General features: G+C 41.0%; 1 protein-coding gene across 49 annotated transcripts in view; it reads right to left on the bottom strand.

Moving 5' to 3' along the window:
• GPHN (gephyrin) overlaps nucleotides 1–24,629 on the bottom strand; it is a 534,893-nt gene that overhangs the window by 130,719 nt on the left and 379,545 nt on the right. For 25 of the 49 annotated variants that reach the window (XM_065592897.1, XM_065592862.1, XM_065592866.1 and 22 more), the window contains one exon: nucleotides 1,718–1,774. The exons of the other annotated variants lie outside the window; for them this stretch is intronic. In XM_065592897.1, coding sequence (XP_065448969.1) covers nucleotides 1,718–1,774 — 57 coding nt within the window. The remainder of the gene's footprint in view (nucleotides 1–1,717; nucleotides 1,775–24,629) is intronic. 49 annotated transcript variants of the gene reach the window in all.

Genomic DNA, 24,629 nt, shown 5'->3' with positions numbered 1-24,629 from the left:
AAAACTTCTTTGGGGTGAATTTTCAAACTTGGGGATCTCAGGTACAGTGTCCAATTCTATATTTAGATGTTCATATTAGACTCTTGTGCCTAAATTAGCATTTTAGGTAGCTAAGCTCCAATTTGAGCAATCAGATACAGAACTGGGAACTGTAAATTAGGTGTTTACATTTGAAAATTGAGCCCCCGTTTTTTTTTTAAATTGACATTTGAGCAACACTCATTAAAAAAAAATTGAGTCCCAACCCTAAAAGGCTTTCTTTTACTCAAATTATACATACACTTATGTTACACATAAGTATATGCATTAAGCATATACAGTTATAATGCAGGGTTCTACTCAAAAGCAGAAATCAGAGGTTGTTATATACATATACAAGTCCCACAACACAGTGGAAACAGTGTTGCTCTCATTTTTTTCCTTCTGTGAATTCATATTGCGTTGCATTGTCTACAGCTGAAACAACAGTGCATCATTAATGTAGTGTTTCCCTCATTTGCACTGTAACTGTAACCTCTTCCCAAAACTAAAGAAGAAACACTAAAACCTCACAGAGATTGATAATGAGGAATGCTACAGATGCCTTTAGGTATCACTGGCATTAACAAATAGAAACTGGTTTCTTTTTCTATACTGAAATCAATTTAAATGTTGTCATTACCGGAAACAGATAAATAATTAAACCTTTCCTTCCCTCTCTTTATGCTCAGTGAAATAACATTTTCACAATGAGCAGCTGTATAGCAGTGTTAGAAAACAGAGAGGATGGCTTCTCCTGGAACACAGGCAACACACAGACATATAAAAATAAAATAAAAAGCAAAAACCAAAAAAGGCCGGAGAGGTGAGTAGAGTGCAGAAGGAAAAAAAATAGTGCTTCATAAAGTGCTGAAAAGGAAATAAAGTGGAAAAAAGTGAAATATTAAAATTATTTTTAAAAAGCTATTGTTGGGGCTGAATCTTAAACAGGGTAGCCTATATTATGTGCCTTCAGCATTTTGGTAAATTTGGATTATTTAGATATGTCTTTTAAATACAATAGCATTAGCAAGAATGTACGATTAAAGAAATTTTAATGTGACACATTGTACAAGAGTGGGCACTGATTTAGATGCTCTTTATATTTACAACGAAGGCAGAGAAATGGCCTAATACTATTAGCTAAATGGTGGCTCCATTCGTATTAGGCACAGATGAATGGATCTCTCTCTCTCTCTCTCGCACACCTTTCTGATTTTCAAGCATATAAATACTAAATAAATTAATCAATTCTCATAACAATGATCTTTTCTGGAATTAATTTCAAACAGTGAGAGCACTAAAACAACAATTTAATTACTCTTTACAGGGGGAAACTATACTCTGAAAATGAGTAAGTCTTTTTCATACATAAGAGGCACTTAACACGCACTGAATGACATCAATCGGAGAAGCCCTGTAATCATGACCCCAAATTATAGACAGCTTACGGAGGCTGTTATCTCCTAGTTGGGGTGACATTCAAAGCTAACTACTTGGCAGCCTGCCTTCAGCTTGTTCTTCTATGTGTAGCACAGAAACAAACAAAACGTGAACCCACAGTGATAAAAATACTGAAATTAAAACAATGGGATGGTGAGAAATGGAAAAGACCCCTCCCTCCCTCACATCCCCTCCAAAAGGAAAAGTGAAGGCTATAGAAGAAAACTTGCAAAATAAATGTTAGAAACATATTTACTTTGAGGGATCCAACTCTACTAGCAACTCCTTTGCTTTCATCCGGCCGTCTAATTTGCTACAATGGGGGAAGATGGGTAAAAAGACAGAAGAATAAAGAAAAAGTGAACTTAAAAAAATTTCCACACAATCAATTAGCAGTACATGCAAGACATTAATTTGATTCTCTGAGACATCTCTAGAGCACAAGGACACAGACTCTAGTTTCTGGAATAAGTGATGTTTTAACAAGTCATCTTAAACTTGTTTTTGTTGAGATTATTTTTTCTTTATATTACCAATTTTGCACCAAAACTTTGCATGATGAATTCACTATCTTCTTCTTCTTCTTCTTCTTCTTTTTCTTTTTCTTCTTTGAGGATAAATATTACTTAATATTTTGTGATTGTCTGGATTTGGTTCATAGAGAAAGTAAGGTCCTAACACACCGATAGAAAAAAATCCTATCTTTCACTCCAGTTAATGTTTTAACTTTGTGGTATAAACTGAAGTTAGAAGGTGTCAACCATATGATCAGAAACACAGATGTGCTGTAAATGGAACTATCAATCCTGACAAGTATCATTGCTGATACCTGACAGAATAAAATACAGGTGCCCATGACTCAGAAGTAGAGGTTTTAGCCACTGCCATTAAGATTCCCAATTAAACAATTGTGCTGCCCAACCAGAAAATTTTAATGCCAGACCAACATTAGATTTACTGTAGTACATATATTTTAACTCCATTCCCAACATCTCCTCCTGCCTTGTTCTTTTCCCTTAATTATAGCAATCCTTTTCTAGATTATGTAAAGGATGGAAGAAACAAATGAAGTTGCTACGCCAACCTTTCACATTGCTATTAACATGTAAACACAATTTTCAAATGCCAGATGAACTATGACCTGAAAAAATCCATTTACATCCGAAGAAGTGGGCAGTAGCCCACGAAAGCTTATGCTCTAATAAATTTGTTAGTCTCTAAGGTGCCGCAAGTACTCCTGTTCTTTTTGCATTTACAGTAAAAGTTTCATCCAGAACTGTTGAGTCAACTATATAACTCTTTCTTTCTGAACTGAAATTAAAACTAAGCTAAATCATTTGAGGAGAGGCAAGAGGAAAGAGGAGAGAGAGTTGGATAGCACAGCGGATACAGAGTTTTTCACCTCTTAGTGGCTGGTCTAAATCTAGCCTGGGTTAGCAGTTGTTGCCACTAAATTGTTGTATCCACTACAAACTGGACTGAGGCACATCACAAATGGCATTAACTGGCATCCCTTTTAGTAATCTCAGAAGAGAAGCCAAAGACTTAATAAACCATGGAAACTCAATTCCCTGTTTGAGGTGATATTTCCAGGTCAGGGCTCAAGCACAATGGCAGGAGTGCTGATGATGTGTGAACATGGGGGCTGGTCTACATTGAAAAGTTACACTGGCATAGCTACATCTCTTAGAGGTGTGAAAAATCCACACCCGAGAGATGTAGTTAATCTGACCTAACTCCGGTGTAGACAACACTGGGATGTTGGAAGAATTCTTCTATTGACCTAGACTACTGCCCCTCAGAGAGGTGGATTACCCACAGCGATGGCAGAACCCTTCCTGTTGCTATAGTAAGTGTCTACTCAGTGATACTCAATTAGATCTACCCGCAGGCCGATTTGTGAATTTTAACAAGAGGCAGGCTGTTTGCACAGAAGGCTGACAAAAACAAAACAAAACTTCAACTGCCAATAAACAAAGACCTTGATTGTAACATAAATATTAGTGTTTCTATCTTTTAACAAAGTTTATAAATCAATATTATTACCCGTTTGTGGCAATCTCTAATGGTAGAGGTGACATCAATGATCTCTGGCAAGGTCTGTGAAGAGTGGTTTGTAGGAGGTCACGGCAAGGCGCATGCACTGGTGAAGATGGTCATCTATCAGGCGATTGGGGTGTTGGGTTTTTATAATGCTCATGGTAGAAAACCTAGATTTGCAGAGGTACGTTGATCCAAACATTTTTAAAAGATAGATGGTTAGATTCTGGTTATTCTGAAACTGGGAGCATATCGAGTCCACAAACCACAAAGTCCCATTTCTCTGAATTTTGCCTTCAAGACATCTGAACTCTGGAGCCTTACAATTTCTAATTGAAAGGCACCTTCATAAATTGAATCAAGAATGTTCTTTGCTTCAGAAGGGCAAGATCCATCAGCATAGACAACAAACAGATTACAAATAAATAAAAGAAAATCCTTTGGAATTTTAATATTCTTAAATTGCATTTTAAAATTTTTGATGAGATTGTTTAGGAATTCTTGCATCGTTGTCCTCAAGGTTTCATCTGTAGCAACAACACACAATGTGGGAAAGTACAACATTTATCCTATTAAGTCTGTCTGAAAAATTTCAAGATTCTTCTGAAAGGCACACATTTTTTCAAACAAATTCTCCACACTGCTTGCACTGCCTTGGAGCTGCATGTTGAGGGGATTCAAGTGACCAGTAATATCGCACAGAAAAGCTACCTGTGACATAGAGGAGACATCATGAATATTGTTGGTCTTATGGTTTGAAAGAAATTCTATTATTTCTCTTTGAAGCACACAAAACCCTTCTAACATACTCACCCTAATTAACCAGTGAACATCATTGTGCTGCAACATGTCACTGTATTTGGCTGAAACGTCTTGAAAGAAAGCTTTAAAAAGACAATGTTGCAAGCTAGAAGTTGAGCGTATGTTGTTTACTAATCTCATCATAATACCCATTGTTTTTTCCAAGTACCCAGACAACTTACCACACAGTGTCCTAGTGAATGATGCAGTGAAGTGTATTTAATGAAGAGTGTATCACTGCCAAATGTGAAGCAATGCCCTTCTCTTTCCCTGTGATGGAGGGACTTCTGTCTGTAACAAGCAAGTCTACTTTCTGCAGATCTAAACCTTTTTTTTCAAAAAAGCCTTTTGCCTTTGCAAAACCAATCACTCCTGTGGTGTAGGTTTCTAATGGTATTAAGCACAAAAATTCTTCCTTGAAAATGTCACCATTATAAAATCTAACAAACAGAGATACCTTGGCAATGTCACTTAAATCACTTGATTCGTCCACTGCAAGAGACACTTGGCATTTTTAAGATTGGAAAGCAGTGCTGACAGACAATCCTCATAAATTACCTCCAATTTTCACACTGAATCAGACAGGGGAATTTGCTTTACACTGTTCACAATGTCATCTTTGTTTTTATCTCCAGAAAAAAGCTCCTCCAGCATGTCCAATGTGCACTTCTTCAGAAGCTTGGCATCCAGGAAAGGCTTTTTCTTTTTAGTTAGTATCCACATTATCTGAAGAGAAGCAGCTGTTGCTTTTTCCTGTACAGTTGCTGATGTTGTGAGAATGACATTTGAAGTGTGATATGAAGACTTCAGATTTTCAATTTTGTCACATCTTGCAACACTGTCAGGAGGATAGGCTGCGTTGAAGTTACTGTGCTTTGATTCAAAGTGATGCCTCATGTTGATGACCTCACAGACAGATAAAGTGGTTTGGCATATTAAACACAAAGATTTTGCATTTAAACGAGGTGGCATATTAAAAAGAAAATCCTCTGTCCAGCTTGGGTTAAAAGTTCAGTTTTCGCTGTTGACTTTGTGACATTTACTCCCACTCATATTCATTTTTTGCTCCATTTCCCTCACTAATGAAAAAACAGGTGGTGTCCTAGCTCAATCATAGACCATGCTATTGAGAGAACTTAGACCCAGTAAAGTGACTGAAGAAAAAAACTGCAAAGCCCTTTAAAATGGAAGGGGTTTGAAGTGAAATCCATCCAGAAACTGAGGCCAGCCTCTAGGTGGGAGGCTGTCTGTGAAACGTTGGATCCCCCCTATAAAGGGTACACTGTAATAAGGCAATAGGTAGCTTGTATGAAAAAAGAGATTTTTATCCAATATAGAAGTGTAAAGCCTGAGGTTGCCTCTGTATGTTTATTTTCTATGTAACTTGTATATGTTTGCTCTCTCTTACTATTTAATCTTTGAATCTGTGTTTTTCTGTTAAATAAACCTTTTGTTTATTTTTACTCCAAGCAGGTACTACTATATGGAGTGTGTGTGCCAAAGGCAGCTGATAACTAGTGGGGTGGTTTCACACTGTCAGGGCGATGAACCAAAGGGGAAAAGTCCAAGCATCTGGTAATTAAGATCTCAGGAAGTAGATTTAGGGAGACTTGGAACTGGCCAGTGTAAGCAGTCTTAGAGAATAAGAGCATGGCAATCAAGAAGCAGGTGTATACTGCACATCAACGGAACTGGTTTAGGGCACATGAGAGAAAGGTGATACTGTAATACTTGACTTCCATAGGCTTTGGATGAGCTGCTCAGAAAGTATTTGTCAAAGTTCCACAGTATATAGGACAAATTGAAACTGGGCTAAGGACTGAGCACTACTAATGGGTCAGAAACATGGAAGAAACTGTCAGGCTTTTGAAGCTGGCAAGAAGTCATTTTAGTTAGCAGAGTAATTGCATAATGCCTGTTAATACATTCATCTTGGGGGATTCTGACTGCCAACATCTAGACAATATAAGGAAAATTATTCAAATATGCTCTCATCTCACGCATCCTTGCTTGACTGAGAAACAACAGTAAATACTGGTAGAGGAACTGAAATGCACAGACACTGAGAATATGGTTTGTACTCACAATTCTCTTTTAAAAACAATACCTCATACCAATAAGTACTTTTTTAGTATATTAGTATACTATGGCAAATCCATTCCTTTTTTAATTAAAAGCAAAAAATATTACATTAATTGCTAAAACTTTTCCATTGACCCATAATAAAAGAAAACTTGTTCCTGAAAAAGCTTTTATTCATACAAGATATAGACCACATAAACACCCATTAGGTGGTGCTTCCTAAATAAATGGTAAGGGTTTTCAAGTAAAGGAGATTGAAAATTCCCATAACAAACATATACACACATACCCATGATAGTGTGGCCTGGTATAAAGGTTTTATTGTCATGAGTTTGGAATTGCTGTATTACAAGTGGTTTACAATTTACAAGTTTTGTAAATTAACCCAACTAAGTGCCAATAAAGCACTGTATCACACCATCATGTATTTTCTTCTTCAAGCCATCTATGTTTTTAAACTGTTTTAGGGCTGTTTTATTTTAAAAGTTGGTAATATTTTTCTTATCACTCTGCCTGTGGCCTCAGGCTTTACTAGTAAATGAGTCCAACACTATAATAGGTCTTCTTGGGGAAAAAAGGAATAACTAATATATTTATTTTAATATACCTAAAATAGACTCTTTAAAAATAAATAATCAGTATTGTAATTTTAAGGTGAGCTATTTTACAACCTACCAGGACTAGAAAAAAATGCTGTATATTCCATTGGAAAGGGGGAGGCGTGTAACAATAAAAATCAAACATTTCTTCATTTCATGATAGTCCATGAAATATGGAGCCTTAAACTTTTCATTAGTCCATATCTGAATATTTTTCATCATATACGCAAACCACTGTAAATTTTAGGGAAATGGAGTTGGAAAAACAAAAATTTTTGTAGTACGATTTTTAATTTTTTAAAAGGGTGTCTATTTAAAGAAATTTGGAAAGAAAGAAGATGTTATGGTGGAGACAGATTAGCATGCAGAGTGCAGGCAAAGCAATTAAAGGTACAAGATAATGTAATTGATCACACAGCTCTGCAATTTATCATGTGAATATTACCACCAGATATATCCTGTTAATATGTAGAACAGAAAACAAAATATAAATATGTTCCTATAAATCAGATTATGTAAACGCATTAGTAGTTTACACCTGTTGTGCAGTAAACTGTTTTCTTACATTTATCTATTGACTTCCCTAGATCAATCAAGCTTAACTATCACAGTCAAGTTCATCAAAGTGAAAAGCTCTAATTAGACCAGGGAAAAGTTAACTCACATGGCTGACAGCTTTCTACACAAATCCTTCATTTACATTTTCAAAGCCTGTTCCTCTGCTGCTGTTAGTAATATTTAGTTTGCTCATTTTAAAAAAATATTGTTTTCACTATTTAATAATTTTTGCAAGTGTGTTCTGAAAGTTTTGTTAATTCAAAACTGTTTTCATTTTAGAAGTTCAAAATTGCCAGTTACAGCATGTAGTCAAAAATGTTAAGAAATAAATGAGTTATAAAAGAATAAAAAAGTCACACACTATGTCACTGTTGCTAACAATTTAAGGACCTGATTTTTTTTGCACCAGCCTTAGTGGAAATGAAAATCAGGCCCTCATTGTACACAGTGTAGTTAATCAGACCTATTTGTTTTATGCAGAAATCTGAAGAAGATATAAACAATAAGTAGCAGAACTAGATGAGTATATTTGAAAACATGATATGAAGCCTGATCAGAACAGAAGACTGAAATGAAATGAAGCAGTCCCATTGACTTCAAGGAATATTGGAGTTGGCCCAAACTTTACAATGGAACAGGAAGATACCGTACAATTCAAGCAGTTTTGTGGCATAGTTACATTTTGTGGACGCTGCATGTATGCAACCGGAAGTGCAGAGGGAGGATAAAACAGGGTAGAGACACAGAGACAATATACAGGTCAAGATTTTCAAATATGCCTAGAGTATTGGATATCTACTTACCATTATAATTAAGGCTGCAAGTTGGTCATGGAAGTCACAGATTCCGTGACTTTCCAGGACCTCCGTGATTTCTGCATTGGCCAGTATGGCTGGCCGGGGGGCTGCCTGAGCTGCCCTGGGCGAGCTGCTCCAGCTGCTGCTGGGGCAGTCTCAGGCCAACATGCCCTCCTCCACCAGTGGCAGCAGGAGTTTGGGTGTGGGAGGGAGCTCAGGACAGGGGGTTTGGACACAGGAGGGGGTGAGGACTCTGGGCATTGCTTACTTTGGGGGACTCCCTGGAAGCAGCGACATTCCTCGGCCCCTAGGCAAAGGCGCAGCCAGCGGGCTCTGCATGCTGCCTCCGACTTCAGGCACCGCCCCCGCAGCTCCCATTGGCCGTGGTTCCTGGCCAATGGGAACCGCGGAGACGGTGCATGGGGTGGAAGCAGCGTGCAGAGCTGTCTGGCCGTGCCTCTGCTTAGAAGCTGAGGGAGGGGGATATTGCTGCTTCCGGGGAGGTGCGGAGCCAAGTAGGGAGCCTGTCAGCCCCACCAACCGCCCCCCAGCACCAGCGGGAGTCCTGGGCCACGTGCTGCCACTGCCACCCAGCCCCCAGCACCCACGGTGCCTCCCTGGCTGCTCCCCCGAGCACCTACAACATCCCTGGGCCCCCGCTCACCGAAGATTTAGTCAGGGGTATATAGTACAAGTCATGAATAGGTCATGGGCAGTGAATTTTTGTTTACTGCCCGTGACCTGACCATGACTTTTCTAAAAATACCCATGACTAAAATGTAGTCTTAATTATAATTAAAGGAAATTGAGCATCCAAATCCGTTAAGTAGCTCTGAAAATCTCAGCCACAGAGGTTAGAGATTCTCTGAGTGAGACACTAAATTTGGTTTCATCCATTATGTTGTTGATAGTAAGAGTTAAATTAACATATTATACTGAAACCTCAGATCCCCGCTCCTTTGAAAATACAATTTGGTAATGAGACAGCAGTTTGGTGAGGATATTTGAGAAAGCTGGCAAGCCATAATATACCATTACCCGAGTCTTTCGGCTTGAATGCAACCAATTTGTATGCAGTATATAAGATGCAGATGGACGCCTTTGATCAGACTATCAGTGGACTACATGAAGCAGATAAACAGAATGGTTTAACTCTCCAAAGAGCAGTTACAATGACATGATTGTATTGGTTAGCATGGGCGGATCTAGATTTATTTCTGTTGTGCCTGCAGAAATGAGTATTTACACAGTTGTCTCACCTTACAGCTAAGTCATGTCAATCAAAAAGATGATGCTTTAGCATAAGAATAAAATTAGAATTCTACCACTGCACATGACAATAGTACCTTTTATCATTGTAGACTATCTACACAGATACAAGATAAATGTGGAATGAGGAACGTTAAATGCATGTCCTGTAAAAAAGTGGATGCTATGCTGCAGTTTGCAGAAGGAAAGCAAATAATGAAAAAAATGGACAGAAATTCTAAATTAATGCAACTTTGTGGTGGGGCGACTGCCCCACACCCAGAGAGAGTGGGCTGCGGCAGGCCTAGGCGCCTGCGTAGACGCACGGCCAATCAGGAAAGGGCTTACTGGGAGCCAATCAGGAGGCAGAATGGGGCCAGCCAATCAGGGCCCGGCTTAGCCATATAAAAGACTGCCCAGAGCAGGAGCAGTCAGTCTGTCCCAGGCCTTCAGAGGGGAAGGTCTGTCTGTCTGTCTCCAGAGCTGGGAGGTCAGCACCACGGACAGCGCAGCGCAGTGCAGGCCAGCCTGAGAGAGTGGGAGAAGGTCCTACTCCATAGCCGGCCAGGCGGCAGGCCTGGGAGGAGGAGGCCTAGCGTAGAGAAGGGCTGTTGGGGAAGCGGTCCAGAGGGATAGTCAGAGGAGGAAGGAGAAGGAAGACAGCGAGACTGTCGCCCGAGGGCCTCTGGACCGGGACTCAGAGTAGTGGGCGGGCCTGAGTCCCCCCCCCCCTTTTTTCCCCCCTTTGTGTGCTGTGTTGCCCTACGCACAGCCACCGGCTGCAGGGAGCGGCCAGCCCGAGCCACGCCAGGTCCTGGACTGTGAGGATCAGGCTCGAAGGTGAGGGGCTGTTGTTTACCCCCCCCCCGGAAGGGGGTGAATGGACAAAGGGGACACTGTCGGAGGACGCCCAGAAGAGGACGCCGACGTCGGGAGCAGCGCAAGTCCGCACACCCCACAAAGGCGAGACGACAGGCGGGACGCCACCCAAAGAGGGCGCTCTACTGGCTCAAACTAATTCCCCGAGACGACCAGGAGGAGGCGCCGAAGCGGTGAGCTACCGACCCTGTCACAAACATCAAGTAAAAAAGGGAGTAGGAGAGATAATAAGGCCAATTCATAGTCAGAGCAGTGTGTTTATTTTGTTAACTTGGAAGTAAGAAAGACCGTGACTGTTAATGGACAAAGGAGGTTGTGGTTCCCTGACACATGGAGGCCTGACCCCAGTGGTAGTTACAGCAGCAAGGAATAATTTAACCTCCACCACAGGTATAAGGTCCATAGGATGAGATGCAGTGGAGTTCCACTCCAACATTCCCCCTCCTGCCTATGCCTTGCCTCTGATGTTTCCCTGATGCAGAAATGCCACTGCCCACTTTCTACTACCGAAGTTTCTCTACGCAAATGGGATTCTCTACCAGACAATTTTGGATTTTTAAAGGCCATTTTACACAATTCAGTGAAATTGCCCTATAATGTGTAGAGCAGGGGTAGTCAACAGACAGACCATGACTCCAAATCTGGACCACCAGACACTTTTGAACAAACCCCAAAATCTTTTTATTTATCATAATTATTGCTGTTATTTTTTAAATTATTTTCTCTGGAGTCTGGACCTTGACTATACCTTGACCAAGAAATCTGGACCTTGACAAAAAATAATTGACTACCCTAAACATTATTGAAGGGTACAGTAAACCCTTTATTACGTTGGAAAATGAGCTTTAATTCACACGTACTCTGGTAGGCACATGGGGTGAATCAAATAGTAAATTCCAGAAATGTGTTCAGTAGATTTGTCCAGGAATATGATTCTTTATTCAAAGACCTCAGGGAAAATAAAAGATATTGTCAGAAGATTACGTAAGTGACAAAGTCACACCAGAACCCTTAAGACTGCAACATGTTCCATATGCCCTCATAGAAGCTGTGAACCAGGAATTGGATAAAATGCTTGATGACAGAATCAATAAGCACACAAGGGAACAGAATGAATGTCAAATACACCTCTACCCCGATATAACGCGACCTGATATAACACGAATTTGGATATAACACGGTAAAGCAGCACTGGGGGCGGGGAAGGGCTGCACGCTCCGGCGGATCAAAGCAAGTTCAATATAACGCGGTTTCACCTATAACGTGGTAAGATTTTTTGGCTCTCGAGGACAGCGTTATATTGGGGTAGAGGTATATATTGATTGTGCCCTAAAAGAGATTGAAGAGCAGAGGTGATGTATGGGGGAGAAATGCAGGATCATGTGCCCTCCCAGACTGCTTGGTCACATGATGTGGCTGGGCCCCCTCCCTGTGAGGTAGCTGAGCCTGTGAGTTTTAAGTTGCACAGGGCAGGGAGAGGCAGAGGCAGGAAGAACAGCTGGAAGTTGCAGAGAGGGCCTCTGCTTTAATTCTGCCAGAAGATTCAGGAGGAACAGCTGGGAGCTGTAGGGAGAGGCCACTGCTTTCAAAGGGGGAAGTTTGTCTGGGGGGTCATGACTCAAGCTGTTTCAGGGTTGTGCCCCTCCCCCCCCCACACACACACTATCAGCAAGGCCTGGGTCATCTCTGTTGAAGAGATTAGACTTTGTGTAAATCTAACATAATTAAATAAAGCCGCGGTTAGAGAACATTACCTTATATCTACAACTTATAATATTTTTCATGCCATGAAGGCTCAATCATTTTCACTAAACTTGACATTAGGAAATGTTTCTGGCAAGTAGTGGTATCGCGAAAATCCAGGAATTTGACAGCCTTTATTACTCACCATGATATGAGAATCTGTAAAGTTCCTTTTGGACTTTCCAATGTTTCTGAGGCTTATCACCCCCTCCCTACAGTATATTCAATATTCTACTTTATAATTAAATCTTTAAGTTAAGATTTTTTCTGGCATTCACTCTAGTTTCCTATGCTCAGTTCCATCCCATTGTTCTACCACCTATCATTCTAAACAATATCTATCTTTCCATTTTGAATCACTGAACTGCGATTACTAAATCATAAATGGGAACAAGTAGATATAGTTAAAAGAATATTTCACAAACAAAATATAGTGAAAAATCTCAGACATAATTAAGGAAAGCTTTTCCCATAGAGAGTTAGGTCTAAACGAAAGAGGAAGCTATAAAGTGAAAAGGTAAAAAAAAGAAAAATTATTAAAAAATAGTACAGAAGGAATATAAATTAAAAAAAACCCAACCCAACATTGTCATCTTGACAGCCACTAATGACTTGGATTAAAAAAAAAGAGGAACTTACACCTTTGATTCTCCCCATCCTTAAAGATTTCTGTTTCTTAATGTTTAAAAATCTTGTGAAATATATTACTATATGGAGAAATGTTACCCACATGTTAAGTGGATGAAAAAGTGGTGAGCTTTTGTCACTGAAGTGGGGAAAAAACAAATGGGGACTAGAAGAGTGAGAAAATTTCTATGTATGAGCTATATTTAATTGATCAGAGAACTTTATTCAGAAATCAAATGGTCATTTATAAGTAAGGCAGACTAGAGAACCTTAAACTGTTTGAGCATAAGCTTTCGTGGGCTAAAACCCACTTCATCGGATGCATGCAGTGGAAAATACAGTAGGAAGTTATATATACACAGAAACGTGAAAATGGGTGTTGCCATACTAACTATAATGAGTGTAATCAATTAAGATGAGCTATTATCAGCAGGAGAAAAAAACTTTTGTAGTTATAATCAGGATGGCCCATTTCCAATAGGTGAAAAGAAGGTGTGAGTAACAGTAGGGGAAAAAATTAGCATAGGAAAATAGTTTTTACTTTGTGTAATGACCCATCCACTCCCAGTCTTTATTCAAGCCTAATTTAATGGTGTCCAGTTTGCAAATTAATTCCAATTCTGCAGTTTGTCATTGAAGTCTGTTTTTGAAGTTTTTTTGTTGGAGTATTGCGACTTTGAGGTCTGTATTCGAGTGACCAGGGAGGCTGAAGTGTTCTCCGACTGGTTTTTGAATGTTCTAATTCTTGACATCTGATTTGCATCCATTTATTTTTTTATTCTCTACGCAAGACAGGTTTTGCCTTTTTTTAAATTAAAAGCTTTGTTACAATTACAGATATTTATTTTTGGCTCAGCATGTCTTGTCAATAAAGCTGATTTTCTACATATCAAATTCCATTTGTAAAAATAGATTTCAGATTGGCAATTAGGTTTTTCAAAACACAATCTATGTCTGTATGGGTGAGCTTGAAGCTCTGAGTATTCAATGACTTACTCCAGGAAGGATAGACGCTAGCTTGCAAAGTGCAGTAGGAAGGAAGTGGGGAACAGAGAAAATTGCATTCTTTTATTGTATCTCAGCACAGAGGAACCACACCAGTACAGGCACAGCACATGCAGACACATAGAAAATTATATAATACAGCAGAACATTTGCTGTCCTCCCTTCTTACAACCAATAACTAATGGATAGAAATTTGACAGAAGAATGTAATTTCTCTTATAGCAAAAGAGAAAACATTCAATGACATTGTAAATTCCTTCTCAAAACCTGTCAAGGAAGGAGGAGAATGGTATCTCTCGAGATAAATCCTGAAAGCCCTGGAAATATTTGGGTGATGCAGTCTTTCTACTTTAAATGGGCAAAAAGATGTTATGGCTATGCCCTGGTTTAGATGAACCATGGAGTTGACCTTTAGCTGAAAAGTATGGTATGATTCTGAGCTCTGACTTACTGAAGTGGAGAGAGTTCTCAAGCTTGTCTGATTGACTTACGAAGAACAAAACTTTGACAGAAAGGAGTCAGACTGAAAATTTCCAAATTGATTTGAATGATAGTCTGTGAGGGTATTCAGCACTAGGTTGAAGTCTACAAGTCTTCCATTTCCCATCATCAGGTGTCTCAGTTGCTCAATGACCATGAAGAAGCTACAGCTGTCTAGATGTACATTGAGAGGTATAGGGTTTATATAAACTCTGAATTCTGCAACTGCCACTGTTTAAACATTCCAACAAATTATTCTAATAAGCAGGCATCCATTTCCAGGTTCAGCCTTTCTTTTAGTTATTTCAGGATAGCCAGTGTGACTACTATGGATTTGGTTGTTTCTGTTGTCACACCAGACTGAGAATGTTTTTTATATTTTCATATACATATTAAAGTAGACCAATTGTTTCACTACAAAAGGGTAGATTTATCTTGTCTGAGAGGTACTTTTAATAGGCATGCCACAAGATTGAAGTAAGAAGGATCCTCATTCATGTGCGATTGGCTCTTGGATCATAAGCTAGCCCCATCTTGACACACTGGCATTTGTAGCCAGGTTAACCATTGATAGGGTTCTAAGAGGCATTCTTTCAATAGACTCTTATTGCAGTGCCATTCTGATCAGGAGCAAGGTGATAGCTGAAACAGTTTCTTGAAGTCCTTTCACTCTGATTTTCACTGCAGGGAAGAAAGCCCTGAAATGGCCTTAAGTGGAAGTAGACCCAGAAGACTACTGCTATACTTGCCACAGAGCCTAGAATTTGTACGTAATCCTACATTCAGACCAGTGATAAGTGAAGCAGTGCATGTGTTTGATATTGTTGCTTTTCCTCATCTGTCCGGCATCAGGTAGATGCTGTGTGCTACTTCATTGAATTGGTCTTCTACGTACATGAGCTTCTGCAGTGGAACCAATGACAAATTAGCCATATAACTCTAGGAATATGCCCACCTGGGAAAAGGCTTACTTTATCTGAATTTCAGTTTTGGCTCTCTCAAACAAAAATCTGCTGCTAGGACAGCCACCACTTTGAGAATGTTCTGGGTGCTATATGCACACCAAATGAGATTGGTAGTATCGTTTCAGTATTGTGAATTAAAGATGTGTATCAGAATTGGGATGTGTATCAATCTTAGAGAGACCCAGTGAATACTCTCCCAAGTACACTGCCTGAATAATCAATTTCAATGGCTCCATCTTGAAAGCCAGAACTGAATAAAGAACTCTATTTTTGGAAGGCAATGATCCTCTGGTAACTAGGATGATGGGTTATTTATAAGATGGTTGAGAGTATCCTGAAAGCCTTGATGCTTAAAGAGCTCCAGATTGAACTACAACTCTGATGTAGGGTTTGGAAAACAATTCTATCTAGAAAGGATGTTATGTAGTCCAGAACTCAGCAATTCAAGGCTATGTTGTCCCATGCAATGAAGAAGAAATGGAGGCATCCTCTTTTTAAGTTTGTGAATAGATAAGCTGACCCTGTCATGCGGTGTGCCTATAGGTAGGTGCTCTGGTCTCTCAGGGCCTTTCTTATCAGATTATATCCTCCTCCCTGGCTGAGACAATCTAGGATCTCTGAACTTGCCTCTAGGTGACTGGAATGAAGAATGCCTTCTACGTTGTCTATCCTGCATTAGTCTTGAATTCCATTTGCCTGCAAAGGACTTTGGCAATTCTTGAAGTTCTTCTTCAAAAAGGAGTAAATCCTTAAAAGGGGGTTGTTATTGAAGGACATGTCAATGTTACTTCAGTGAGGTATGGTTAATATGGTATATTACAGGTTCAGTACCTTTGCAGCCTGACATCTCAAGAACATTGGGCCAAATTAATTCTCATTTACATCCCTTAATATCACTTTGGCAGTATAAATACACCTTAAAATGGATGCAAACATAATTTACACCTGCTTTACAACTATTTCATATTGCTAGACCAGTGTACATGAGAACCAGTACATTTTGTAGAGATTGGAGAAGAAAATGAAGGCAACACTGGCTGAAGTCATACAGTTTCCAAGCAGCAGGAGATGTGGAGGATTCTTGAATCACTGATGAGCCAAAACCACAGCCAAATGAACCACATGCCTGTACTGATGACTAAGATTGGATCAGGGTGGCTGCTGTTACATTCCATGATTTATAGATACTGAAGGCTAAGAACATGAAGCACATCAGGAAGGACAGGTCTCCTGTAGAGGGCACGTGGACTTATAATTCAGCAGGCAGAGCCAAAATGTTTTTTTTCTTTCTAGAAACCAGCATTCACAAATACACAAAAATAATCCAGGAGGACCAAGGGAATAATATAATGATGCTCTGATTTCTCCTTAGGAACTAAATATTTTGAGAGTGTGTGCAAATTTACAAATGTCTTAATTTTACCATAGCATGATAGTGATTTTTAATACTTTTTCATTCTTCCTTCTCTGACAACACCCAACTTCTCACATTCTTCGTGCCATTTTCTGAAAATGTCACCAGCATAAAATAAAATTGCAATTTGGTACAAACTGGTCACAATGTTCTAGTTAATTTTTAATACTGCCCACTAGGGACCATATTCAAGAAACAAAGACATCATTTGCACTTTGGAAATCTCTGCAAGGCTGGGCATCTTCCAAAGCACTCATCATTTTCACAAGGAATTCAGTTCATATTTCTTTGTGCTTTTACTTTACACTGCTCACTCTCTGCAGTCAGAAAACCCTTTGTTTTTTTACATAGCCATCAAAGTGAGCACTGGCAGGAGAAACTGAGTTTTTATATGGGAAAATTATTGAACAGCAACTCTTTTTGATGTAGTCCTCTTCTCCCACCTACTACAGAGACATTATGAACCATAGTGTCAATGGTTTAATCTACCAGAAAGCAAGGTGACAATATATTTGTGAAGAGGGGCCTATGACAAATAAAATTGTCAAAAATTAATTCTTAGCCATACTTCCCAAAACCTATCTTGGACACAGTAGGATGGTCAGTGAATGTAATAAGAAATACCCAGGGAAGAAGGGCTTATATTATTTTGCCCCTTCAAGGAATTTAAGACCTAAGGAAGTATCCCAAGATGCAGTGAAATCCAGTTAGTACAGTAATGCCCTATAAACTTGTGAGGGGAAAAATAAGTTGCTGCCTTGCACACTTCAAATCTGAATGACTAAGCTCTTACTGCCCAGAAAGTGGAGGCTCCTCTGGAGAAGTGGCATGACTGACTAAACTGTGACTGAAATAAATTCTCTGGCCCATTTGGCCCATTATGGCAGCTTTGCCTTTGTGAACACAACTGTGTGACTGTCTCAAACTTTTGTGAAAGAGGTACATAAAATTTCAGAACACATGTAAACATCTAACATCCAACAAATGTTAGTTTTTGTCATGGGAGAAAACCAGATTAAGACAGTGGGTAGAAAAACAATGAGCTAACTGATATGAAATTCTGTATATACCATTAGGATGAAGTCTGGTGGAAGATCAAAACTATCTTCTGGGAGGGAGGAGGGGAGAAGAGGAGGGAGAAACCTGAAGCAGAGGGGAGAAAAACTGAGTTCTCTCATTATTGACCTACTCACTTAGCAGAAGTGTTAGCAACTAAAAATACTATGTTAGAAGACAGTAATTTCAAGGTGTTGTCAAGCTCAAATAATGGCCCTATCACACCTGTGAAACAAAGGACTAACCCCAATGAAAGCTAATATGATGAGTAAAAGGTCTTTGCAAGAATAAAAAAAAAAAATTCCAACCAGAATCCCACTCTCTTATGGTTGCATGATTGCAGAGATGGGAAAGCAAAGATTTTAAGGATGGCCTTGAACACTTTTAGAAGAAAAGCCAAAACATTTCTACAAGGGAAATTAAGGAATCACCACTTAGGACAGCTAGTCTATTGCAAGATACCTTACATTGTAGCAAATGCTTGTGAAAACTTGAAGGATGAGATTCCACTCCCATGGAGTCAACCTCCTGGAGCTGCACCAATCTGTCAGAGTTGCTCATTCCCTGTAGGTACTGAAAACATGGTAACGAGGGAAGCATAAATAGAATAAAATAGAATGAAACCTGGAGGGTACAAAGCAGGACTTCTCCCAGGAGCTTAGTTAAGAACCTCCAAAAAGAAACTTCTAGTACTGCCCTGATGTCTAGTAGTTGCACTGTGTGATGGAGTGTACCAGCCCTGCACTGGTTTTGCAAGGGTTAATTCTTCTCTTTGGGCCCAGGAGGCCCCACCCCTTCAGCTCTGCTGGGCATGCTCCAGCTGGAACCAGGCTATAAAAGGAAACAGCTCAGCTCAGTCTGGGCTGACTGCCGACGAGAAAGGATGTGCGCTGCATGCTCCTTTGGAAAGTCCGCCTGCACTCCAGGACTCAGAGGTCAGCCAGACGATGATGACCCAAGACCCCCAGGCTTGGGATACCACAGAGGGAGTAGAGACTGTGAGAACCCCGAGACGGCAAGCCCTGGAGAAACGGGGAGGAAGTGACCCAGAGAAACTCTATGGGGAGTTGGTTGTATAACTGGAGACTAGCTTGGCATGTTTCGGCAGGATCCCTGCCAAGATGGTGATGGGCAACCCTGCCAGCAACAGGGACCTGGGTTGGGACTGAAAACAATGACAATTGGTTTTAATTTAAAACTTCGGGTTAAAATTGATAACTCACTTCACTGTATGGAATAACTGACATTAAGGGCCAGATTGTAACTTTTAAGTGCTATCTCACTTTATTTGGTGTTCAAATGACCATATTGCAGAGGAAGCAACGAGGCATCATGGTTGAAAAACCCAAAACAGAATTTTTATTCCAGAAATAAACCATGCTGGTGTTATTTTTTTTGTTTTGTTTTAGCGAGGGTGGATAAGAGTTTTTCCACTTTTTTCTGGGATTTTTCTGAAGTATTTACACAAACATTACATACTGTGTCAGGGTCCTGGGCAAAGGGTTGCTGATTCAGCCCTCTGTCATGCCAGCTCCCATTTAGAGGGATAGATTAGAGCTGGCTGGAGATAACCTGGTCCTAATTGGGGAGGCAGAGACAGCTGCCGTCTAATTAGCCTGGGGCTGTATAAAAGCCTTAGGGAAAGGAAGCTGGGGAAGAGCAGAAAGAAGGGGAAAGGCAGGGAGTGGAAGCCAGGAGATAGCTCTTCCCTCGTTGCCTCCTGCCTGAAGATGGTGAAGGGCCAACTGTACATGGTGAAATGGTGGTGGGAACAAGCCTGTGAATAAACTGCACCTGGGGTTACTAACCCCAGGGTCTTGGAGTGACTTTGTGGACCTAGCAGAGACAGGAGCCAAGAGGGCCCTGCCACGCTCTGCTACACATGGCGGCTTGTCCAGGATCCAGTGCTAGATCAAGTGTTTGGGAGCCCGGAGATGGAGGAGACCCTGCAATGGCTGGTCAAGCAGCAGGAGGAGGTGCGGAAGGCAATGGAGAATTTTCAACAAGCCCACCAGCTGGAGAGACAGGTCTTGCTCACCTGGCAGGCCGAACAGCAGAAGAGCCTGCAGGACTTCATTTGGGAGCAGCCCAGCATCCCAAAGGCAGCTCCTGCAGAAAATGGTGAGTCCCACAGGAGGGGATGGCGTTCGGGCGCCAGGCTTAGGACTGTGTAAAATAGGCCTGACAGATGACCCAATGCCTTCCTAGGCACCTTTGAGCGAGTAGCCGCAGGGGCTGGATGGGACAGAGCCCTGCGACTGGCTCCCTACCTAACCAGCGAAGCCCAAGCAGCCTACAGGGCCCTAAGTGAAGAGCAGGCCAGGAATTATGAAGCAGTAAAGGCAACCATCCTGGATCGGGTGGGGCTGTCCACAGAGAAGTACTGCCAGAAGTTCCAGTCGGCGAGGTGGACGGGAGGGTTGCAGCCCCGGGTATTTGCCCAAAGGTTAATGGACTGGCTGCCCACTGGCTGAGGCCGGACGCACAGACAGTGGGGGAGATTATGGACGTGCTTGTCCAAGAGCAGTTTTTACAGGGCCTCCATGAGAACATAAGGTGTTGGTGAGGAGGCACCAACCAAATATAGTCGAGGTGGCTGTAAAGCTTACAGAGTAGTACACGGAGGCAGACTTCCCCAGGAAGGAGGGATGGCTGAGCAAGGAAGTGGAGACAAGGCCCACAGAACCCCCATCTGGGAAGGGTCTGCAGAACAAATGGGAGGACACCCGAGGGGCTCCCATGGGTCCAGACTGGTTGTCTGCTTGCAGTGCGGACGACCGGGACACAGAAGTGGGACTGCCTGCACACAGATTGTGAGTGGGCAGAGTTTTGTGTCTGGGCAAACGCTGGAGGGCAGGGAAAGGGGCGGAAGCTGTCCACTATTCCAGTAATGGAGGGGAGGAAACCCCAGCAAGACCTGGTGGACTCGGCCTCGGCTTGCTCTCTGGTACAAAGGAAACTGGTGAGGCCACACTGGTGGATTCCCGGTGTGAAGATGGACGTAGAATGCATCCACAGGGATAGGAGGCAATGCCCTTTGGCCCAGGTGCCCCTGGAGGTTCAGGGTAGTTTTAAGTGGCAACGGGTCAGGATAGTAAAGGGGCTGCCTTCTCCAGTGGTGGTGGGTACGGACTGGGGCAGAGGGAGAAAGCCCAATATAAGAAAAAGGGGAGATTCCTCGAGGAAGGGGGGAGAGACCTCAGAGCAGAAAACCCGTAGACAACAGAGCCTGAGAATGGAGAGTGAAGCTATGGGTGAGATGTCCATCCCAGAGTCCTCGATCAGAGAACAAGACCTGGCGGAGACCCTTATTAGCGCACCCCCAGAGGAAGAGACCCAGGCCCTGTTGGACAAGCTTGGGGGACAGGAAACCCTAAGTGTCTGGAGAGGGCTGGGACCAACCCCGAATTCCTGATGGAAGGGAAGGGGGTAAAAACAGGGAAACACCCAAGGGGCTGTGAATGGTGCAAGGACCTGTGTGTTGCAGTGGAGCTCTGGGGCCATCCACCCCCCCCCCACACACACACAATGTAATTTTTTGGGGGGGAAGGGAGATGAAGGAACCCCACATGGGAAACTCTGGAACTGACCCAAAAGAGGGGAAAAGACTCCCCCATAGAGCCCCCCCCACCCCCGTTAGAGGAAGGAGATAACACAGAGGGGTGACCCTGGCGGTTGGAGAAGGGGGGGGAAGTGTGTGACAGGGTGCTGGGCAAAGGGTTGCTGATTCAGCCCTCTGTCATGCCAGCTCCCATTTAGGGGGATAGATTAGAGCTGGCTGGAGATAACCTGGTCCTAATTGGGGAGGCAGAGACAGCTGCCGCCTAATTAGCCTGGGGCTGTATAAAAGCCTCAGGAGAAGGAAGCTGGGGAAGAGCAGAAAGAAAGGGAAAAGGCAGAGAGTGGAAGCAAGGAGGTAGCTCTTCCCTCTCTCCAGCCTGCAGACGGTGAAGGGCCAACTGTACGTGGTGACACGGTGGTGGGAACAAGCCTGTGAATAAACTGAACCTGTGGTTACTAACCCCAGGGTCTCAGAGTGATTTCGTGGACCAAGCAGAGACAGGAGCCAATGGGGTCATACCGCACTCTGCTGCACATACATATTTGAAATTTTTTTACACTGGGAATATGGTCTCTCTACCTTTACTCAGGGAATATAAACTTTAACTATCATTAAAAGTGATAAGGAAAACGAAGTTCTTATTAAGCCTACTAAGAATCAATATGAAAGTTACAGAAGCGTCTAGAAACCTTGAGAGGATGGGGAATGGGTAGCCACCAGTAACAGGAGAGGATGATGTAGTTAGTTGGCAGAATCAATTGACCTTAGATACTAAAGAGAGGGGAATGGGTGGAGCTGTGAACTGTGTAAAGACTGGATTATCTGGAATCTAAAAACTTCTGGAAGATTAATAGGGCATGATAGTGGGCCTTCATCCAAAGTTGGCTTCCTCATCTTACCTTTCAAAGTGGTGAATTCACTGGTTTGTTCTTTCTTGTTATACCTAGTAAAAGTGAAACTCGCTGCTGACTACTCCAAACAGGAGTGAACATATTATCTAATAGCATACAAATATATCTGATTCAAGGTCCGAAAGATGAAGGACAGGGTAAGCAACAAGAAAAGAAGTGAGTGAAGTAAAGAAAACAGATAATTAAAAAAAAAATAAAATGTAAAAATTGTCAAGAGAAAAGCAAGATAGTAAAAATGTGCTCATCTCAAAAAGTGATAAACTGGTTTCTTTGGATCCTTAATGATTACACATGCCATTGAATGAAACTTTGTTTCTTGAAGTGCAAGAGCAAAAAATTGATGAATTTGCTGATCCCGTAAGTAAGATGTTTTTGATATCATTGTATTTGCTGGAATGTATTCATGATGATAATTTAAAACCCCTGTCTCTAGTCTTCTTGCAGCTCTTCAACATCTACTTTGTGTCTCCGACACACAAAAATGGCAAAAAATGAAATATTGATTGTGCCATTAGAAAAAATGAAAGGGAAAGATTTGAACTTGAAAAGAAAAGTTGCAATTTTCTTTACTGGTAACAGCATAAAACTCTCTGTGCTCCAAAATTAGCAGTTTAAGGAAATGATTTAAGCATTTGCCCTGGATATGCTCTTTGAGATAGTAGATGGCAAATTAGAATCTATGAGATGCTGCAGATGAAGAAACAGAGGAAAAACTAAAGGAAAAAAATCAACATTGACATTTAATTCAAGGTGATTTGTTAAACAAAAGAAATTACTCAATAAAGGCTACAAGCAGTCTCATAGGGGAAAATGCGTTCCTACTTAATGGTATTGCTTCTTTATAGGAAAAGGATATTGCATCTAAATTGGTCAAAATGCCATCCAAGAATATAGAGATTATTATGATAAGGAGATCTTGTGATTTGCTCAGCCAGTGAAAGTAATATGGAAAACTTGAGAGAACTGCTTAGGTATTATCATCCTATACTTTTAAGATATGGATATTCAGAACACAATTTAAACCTCATGAAGTAAGATGAGGTTCCTGGTTGGCTGATTGAAAAAAGAGGACTGATACCTCAGTTTGCCCGTGTTTTTTGGTGAAACTCTTAAAAATGTTGTCTCCATCTCTGCAACCAACTACCATAAATATGTTGACATTTGCATTGAGCCCAAAGAGTGCTTTGTTCAAAAAACAGTTTGCATTTTACACAAGGATTTCTATAGAAATGCACCAAAACCTTATCAGAGCAACTAAAGGAGCTTTTGGGGGGCCCTGACTGATTACAGGCTGATGACCTTACTCCTGCAGTCTCAGTGAAAATCCAGCTTCATTAACAACCAAGAACTAGACTAATACAGGGACAAAACTTAGGGATAATTTAGGGAAGCAATGGAACTTTTGATGATTGATTCTAAATACATATGTGGAGCTCATTAGTCTATACTTAGTGCTGCGTTCGTGGCAAATTTTCAGAAAATGTGGGAGAAACTGCAAAAACTGAGAAACTTAATTTTTAAAATATTTATTTTGATGTTTAAAATATGTCTGACCACATGCTATACATGCGTATTCAGTATATAAAAATTTTCAAAATAAGCTTATGAGAGGTTACAAACTTTTCCTTACACACCTAACCAACCAAGACTATCAACAACCCTACCCCATAATCCTAATATACCTTTCATAACCCATCACTTCTGAATCTGCATGTATGTTAATCCAGCATAGTTGCTACTATAATTGCTGAAGCTTGGTTCTTGACTGAGAGGGACTGATCTTTTGCTAAAACAGCAGAGTCAGTAAAGAGTTACTGAGGTTGTGGTACACAGGACAAAAATACACTTTTAATGGGTATAATAAGATAGTCTGGAGTTTGTAGTTCATAAAGAATTTTTTTGTCTCATACCCTTGGGGAAATAGTTTTCTATATTAACATATTGATGGGAGTTGTGATTTTTGTGTGTAATTATGTGGATTGTGAGTTGCCGTCTGCTAAGGCTTCTCTATTTTACACTACAATCCTTGTATGTGTGTGTTTACGATTCTCCATAATCTAAAGTGAACTTCAAAAACAGGAATATGAAATGACACATATGTTAAACACTTGCAGATTAAAATAAACAGATTCTAACAAATCAATTGCATGTTACAGATTAGAATTTATAGTTAACCCCATTACCTGGGTGAGTCAAGAGCTCTGACATCAGCTCCAGCAAAATTTGCATGCATGTTGTATGATTAGAAATCCAGGTTCCAAAAGGAAAAAATAATGAACATTGTAGAGATACCAAGAAACATGAGTATTCCCTAAGGAACAGGCAATAACCATATATTCCATTATATTTGGTAGCCAACCGCTTCTTGAAAATTTAGCAGGATTCAAAAGATGACTAAACA

Source organism: Chrysemys picta, chromosome 4 (assembly GCF_011386835.1).
Source record: "Chrysemys picta bellii isolate R12L10 chromosome 4, ASM1138683v2, whole genome shotgun sequence".
NCBI lineage: Eukaryota > Metazoa > Chordata > Testudines > Emydidae > Chrysemys > Chrysemys picta.
This window is presented reverse-complemented; position numbering and strand designations above follow the sequence as displayed.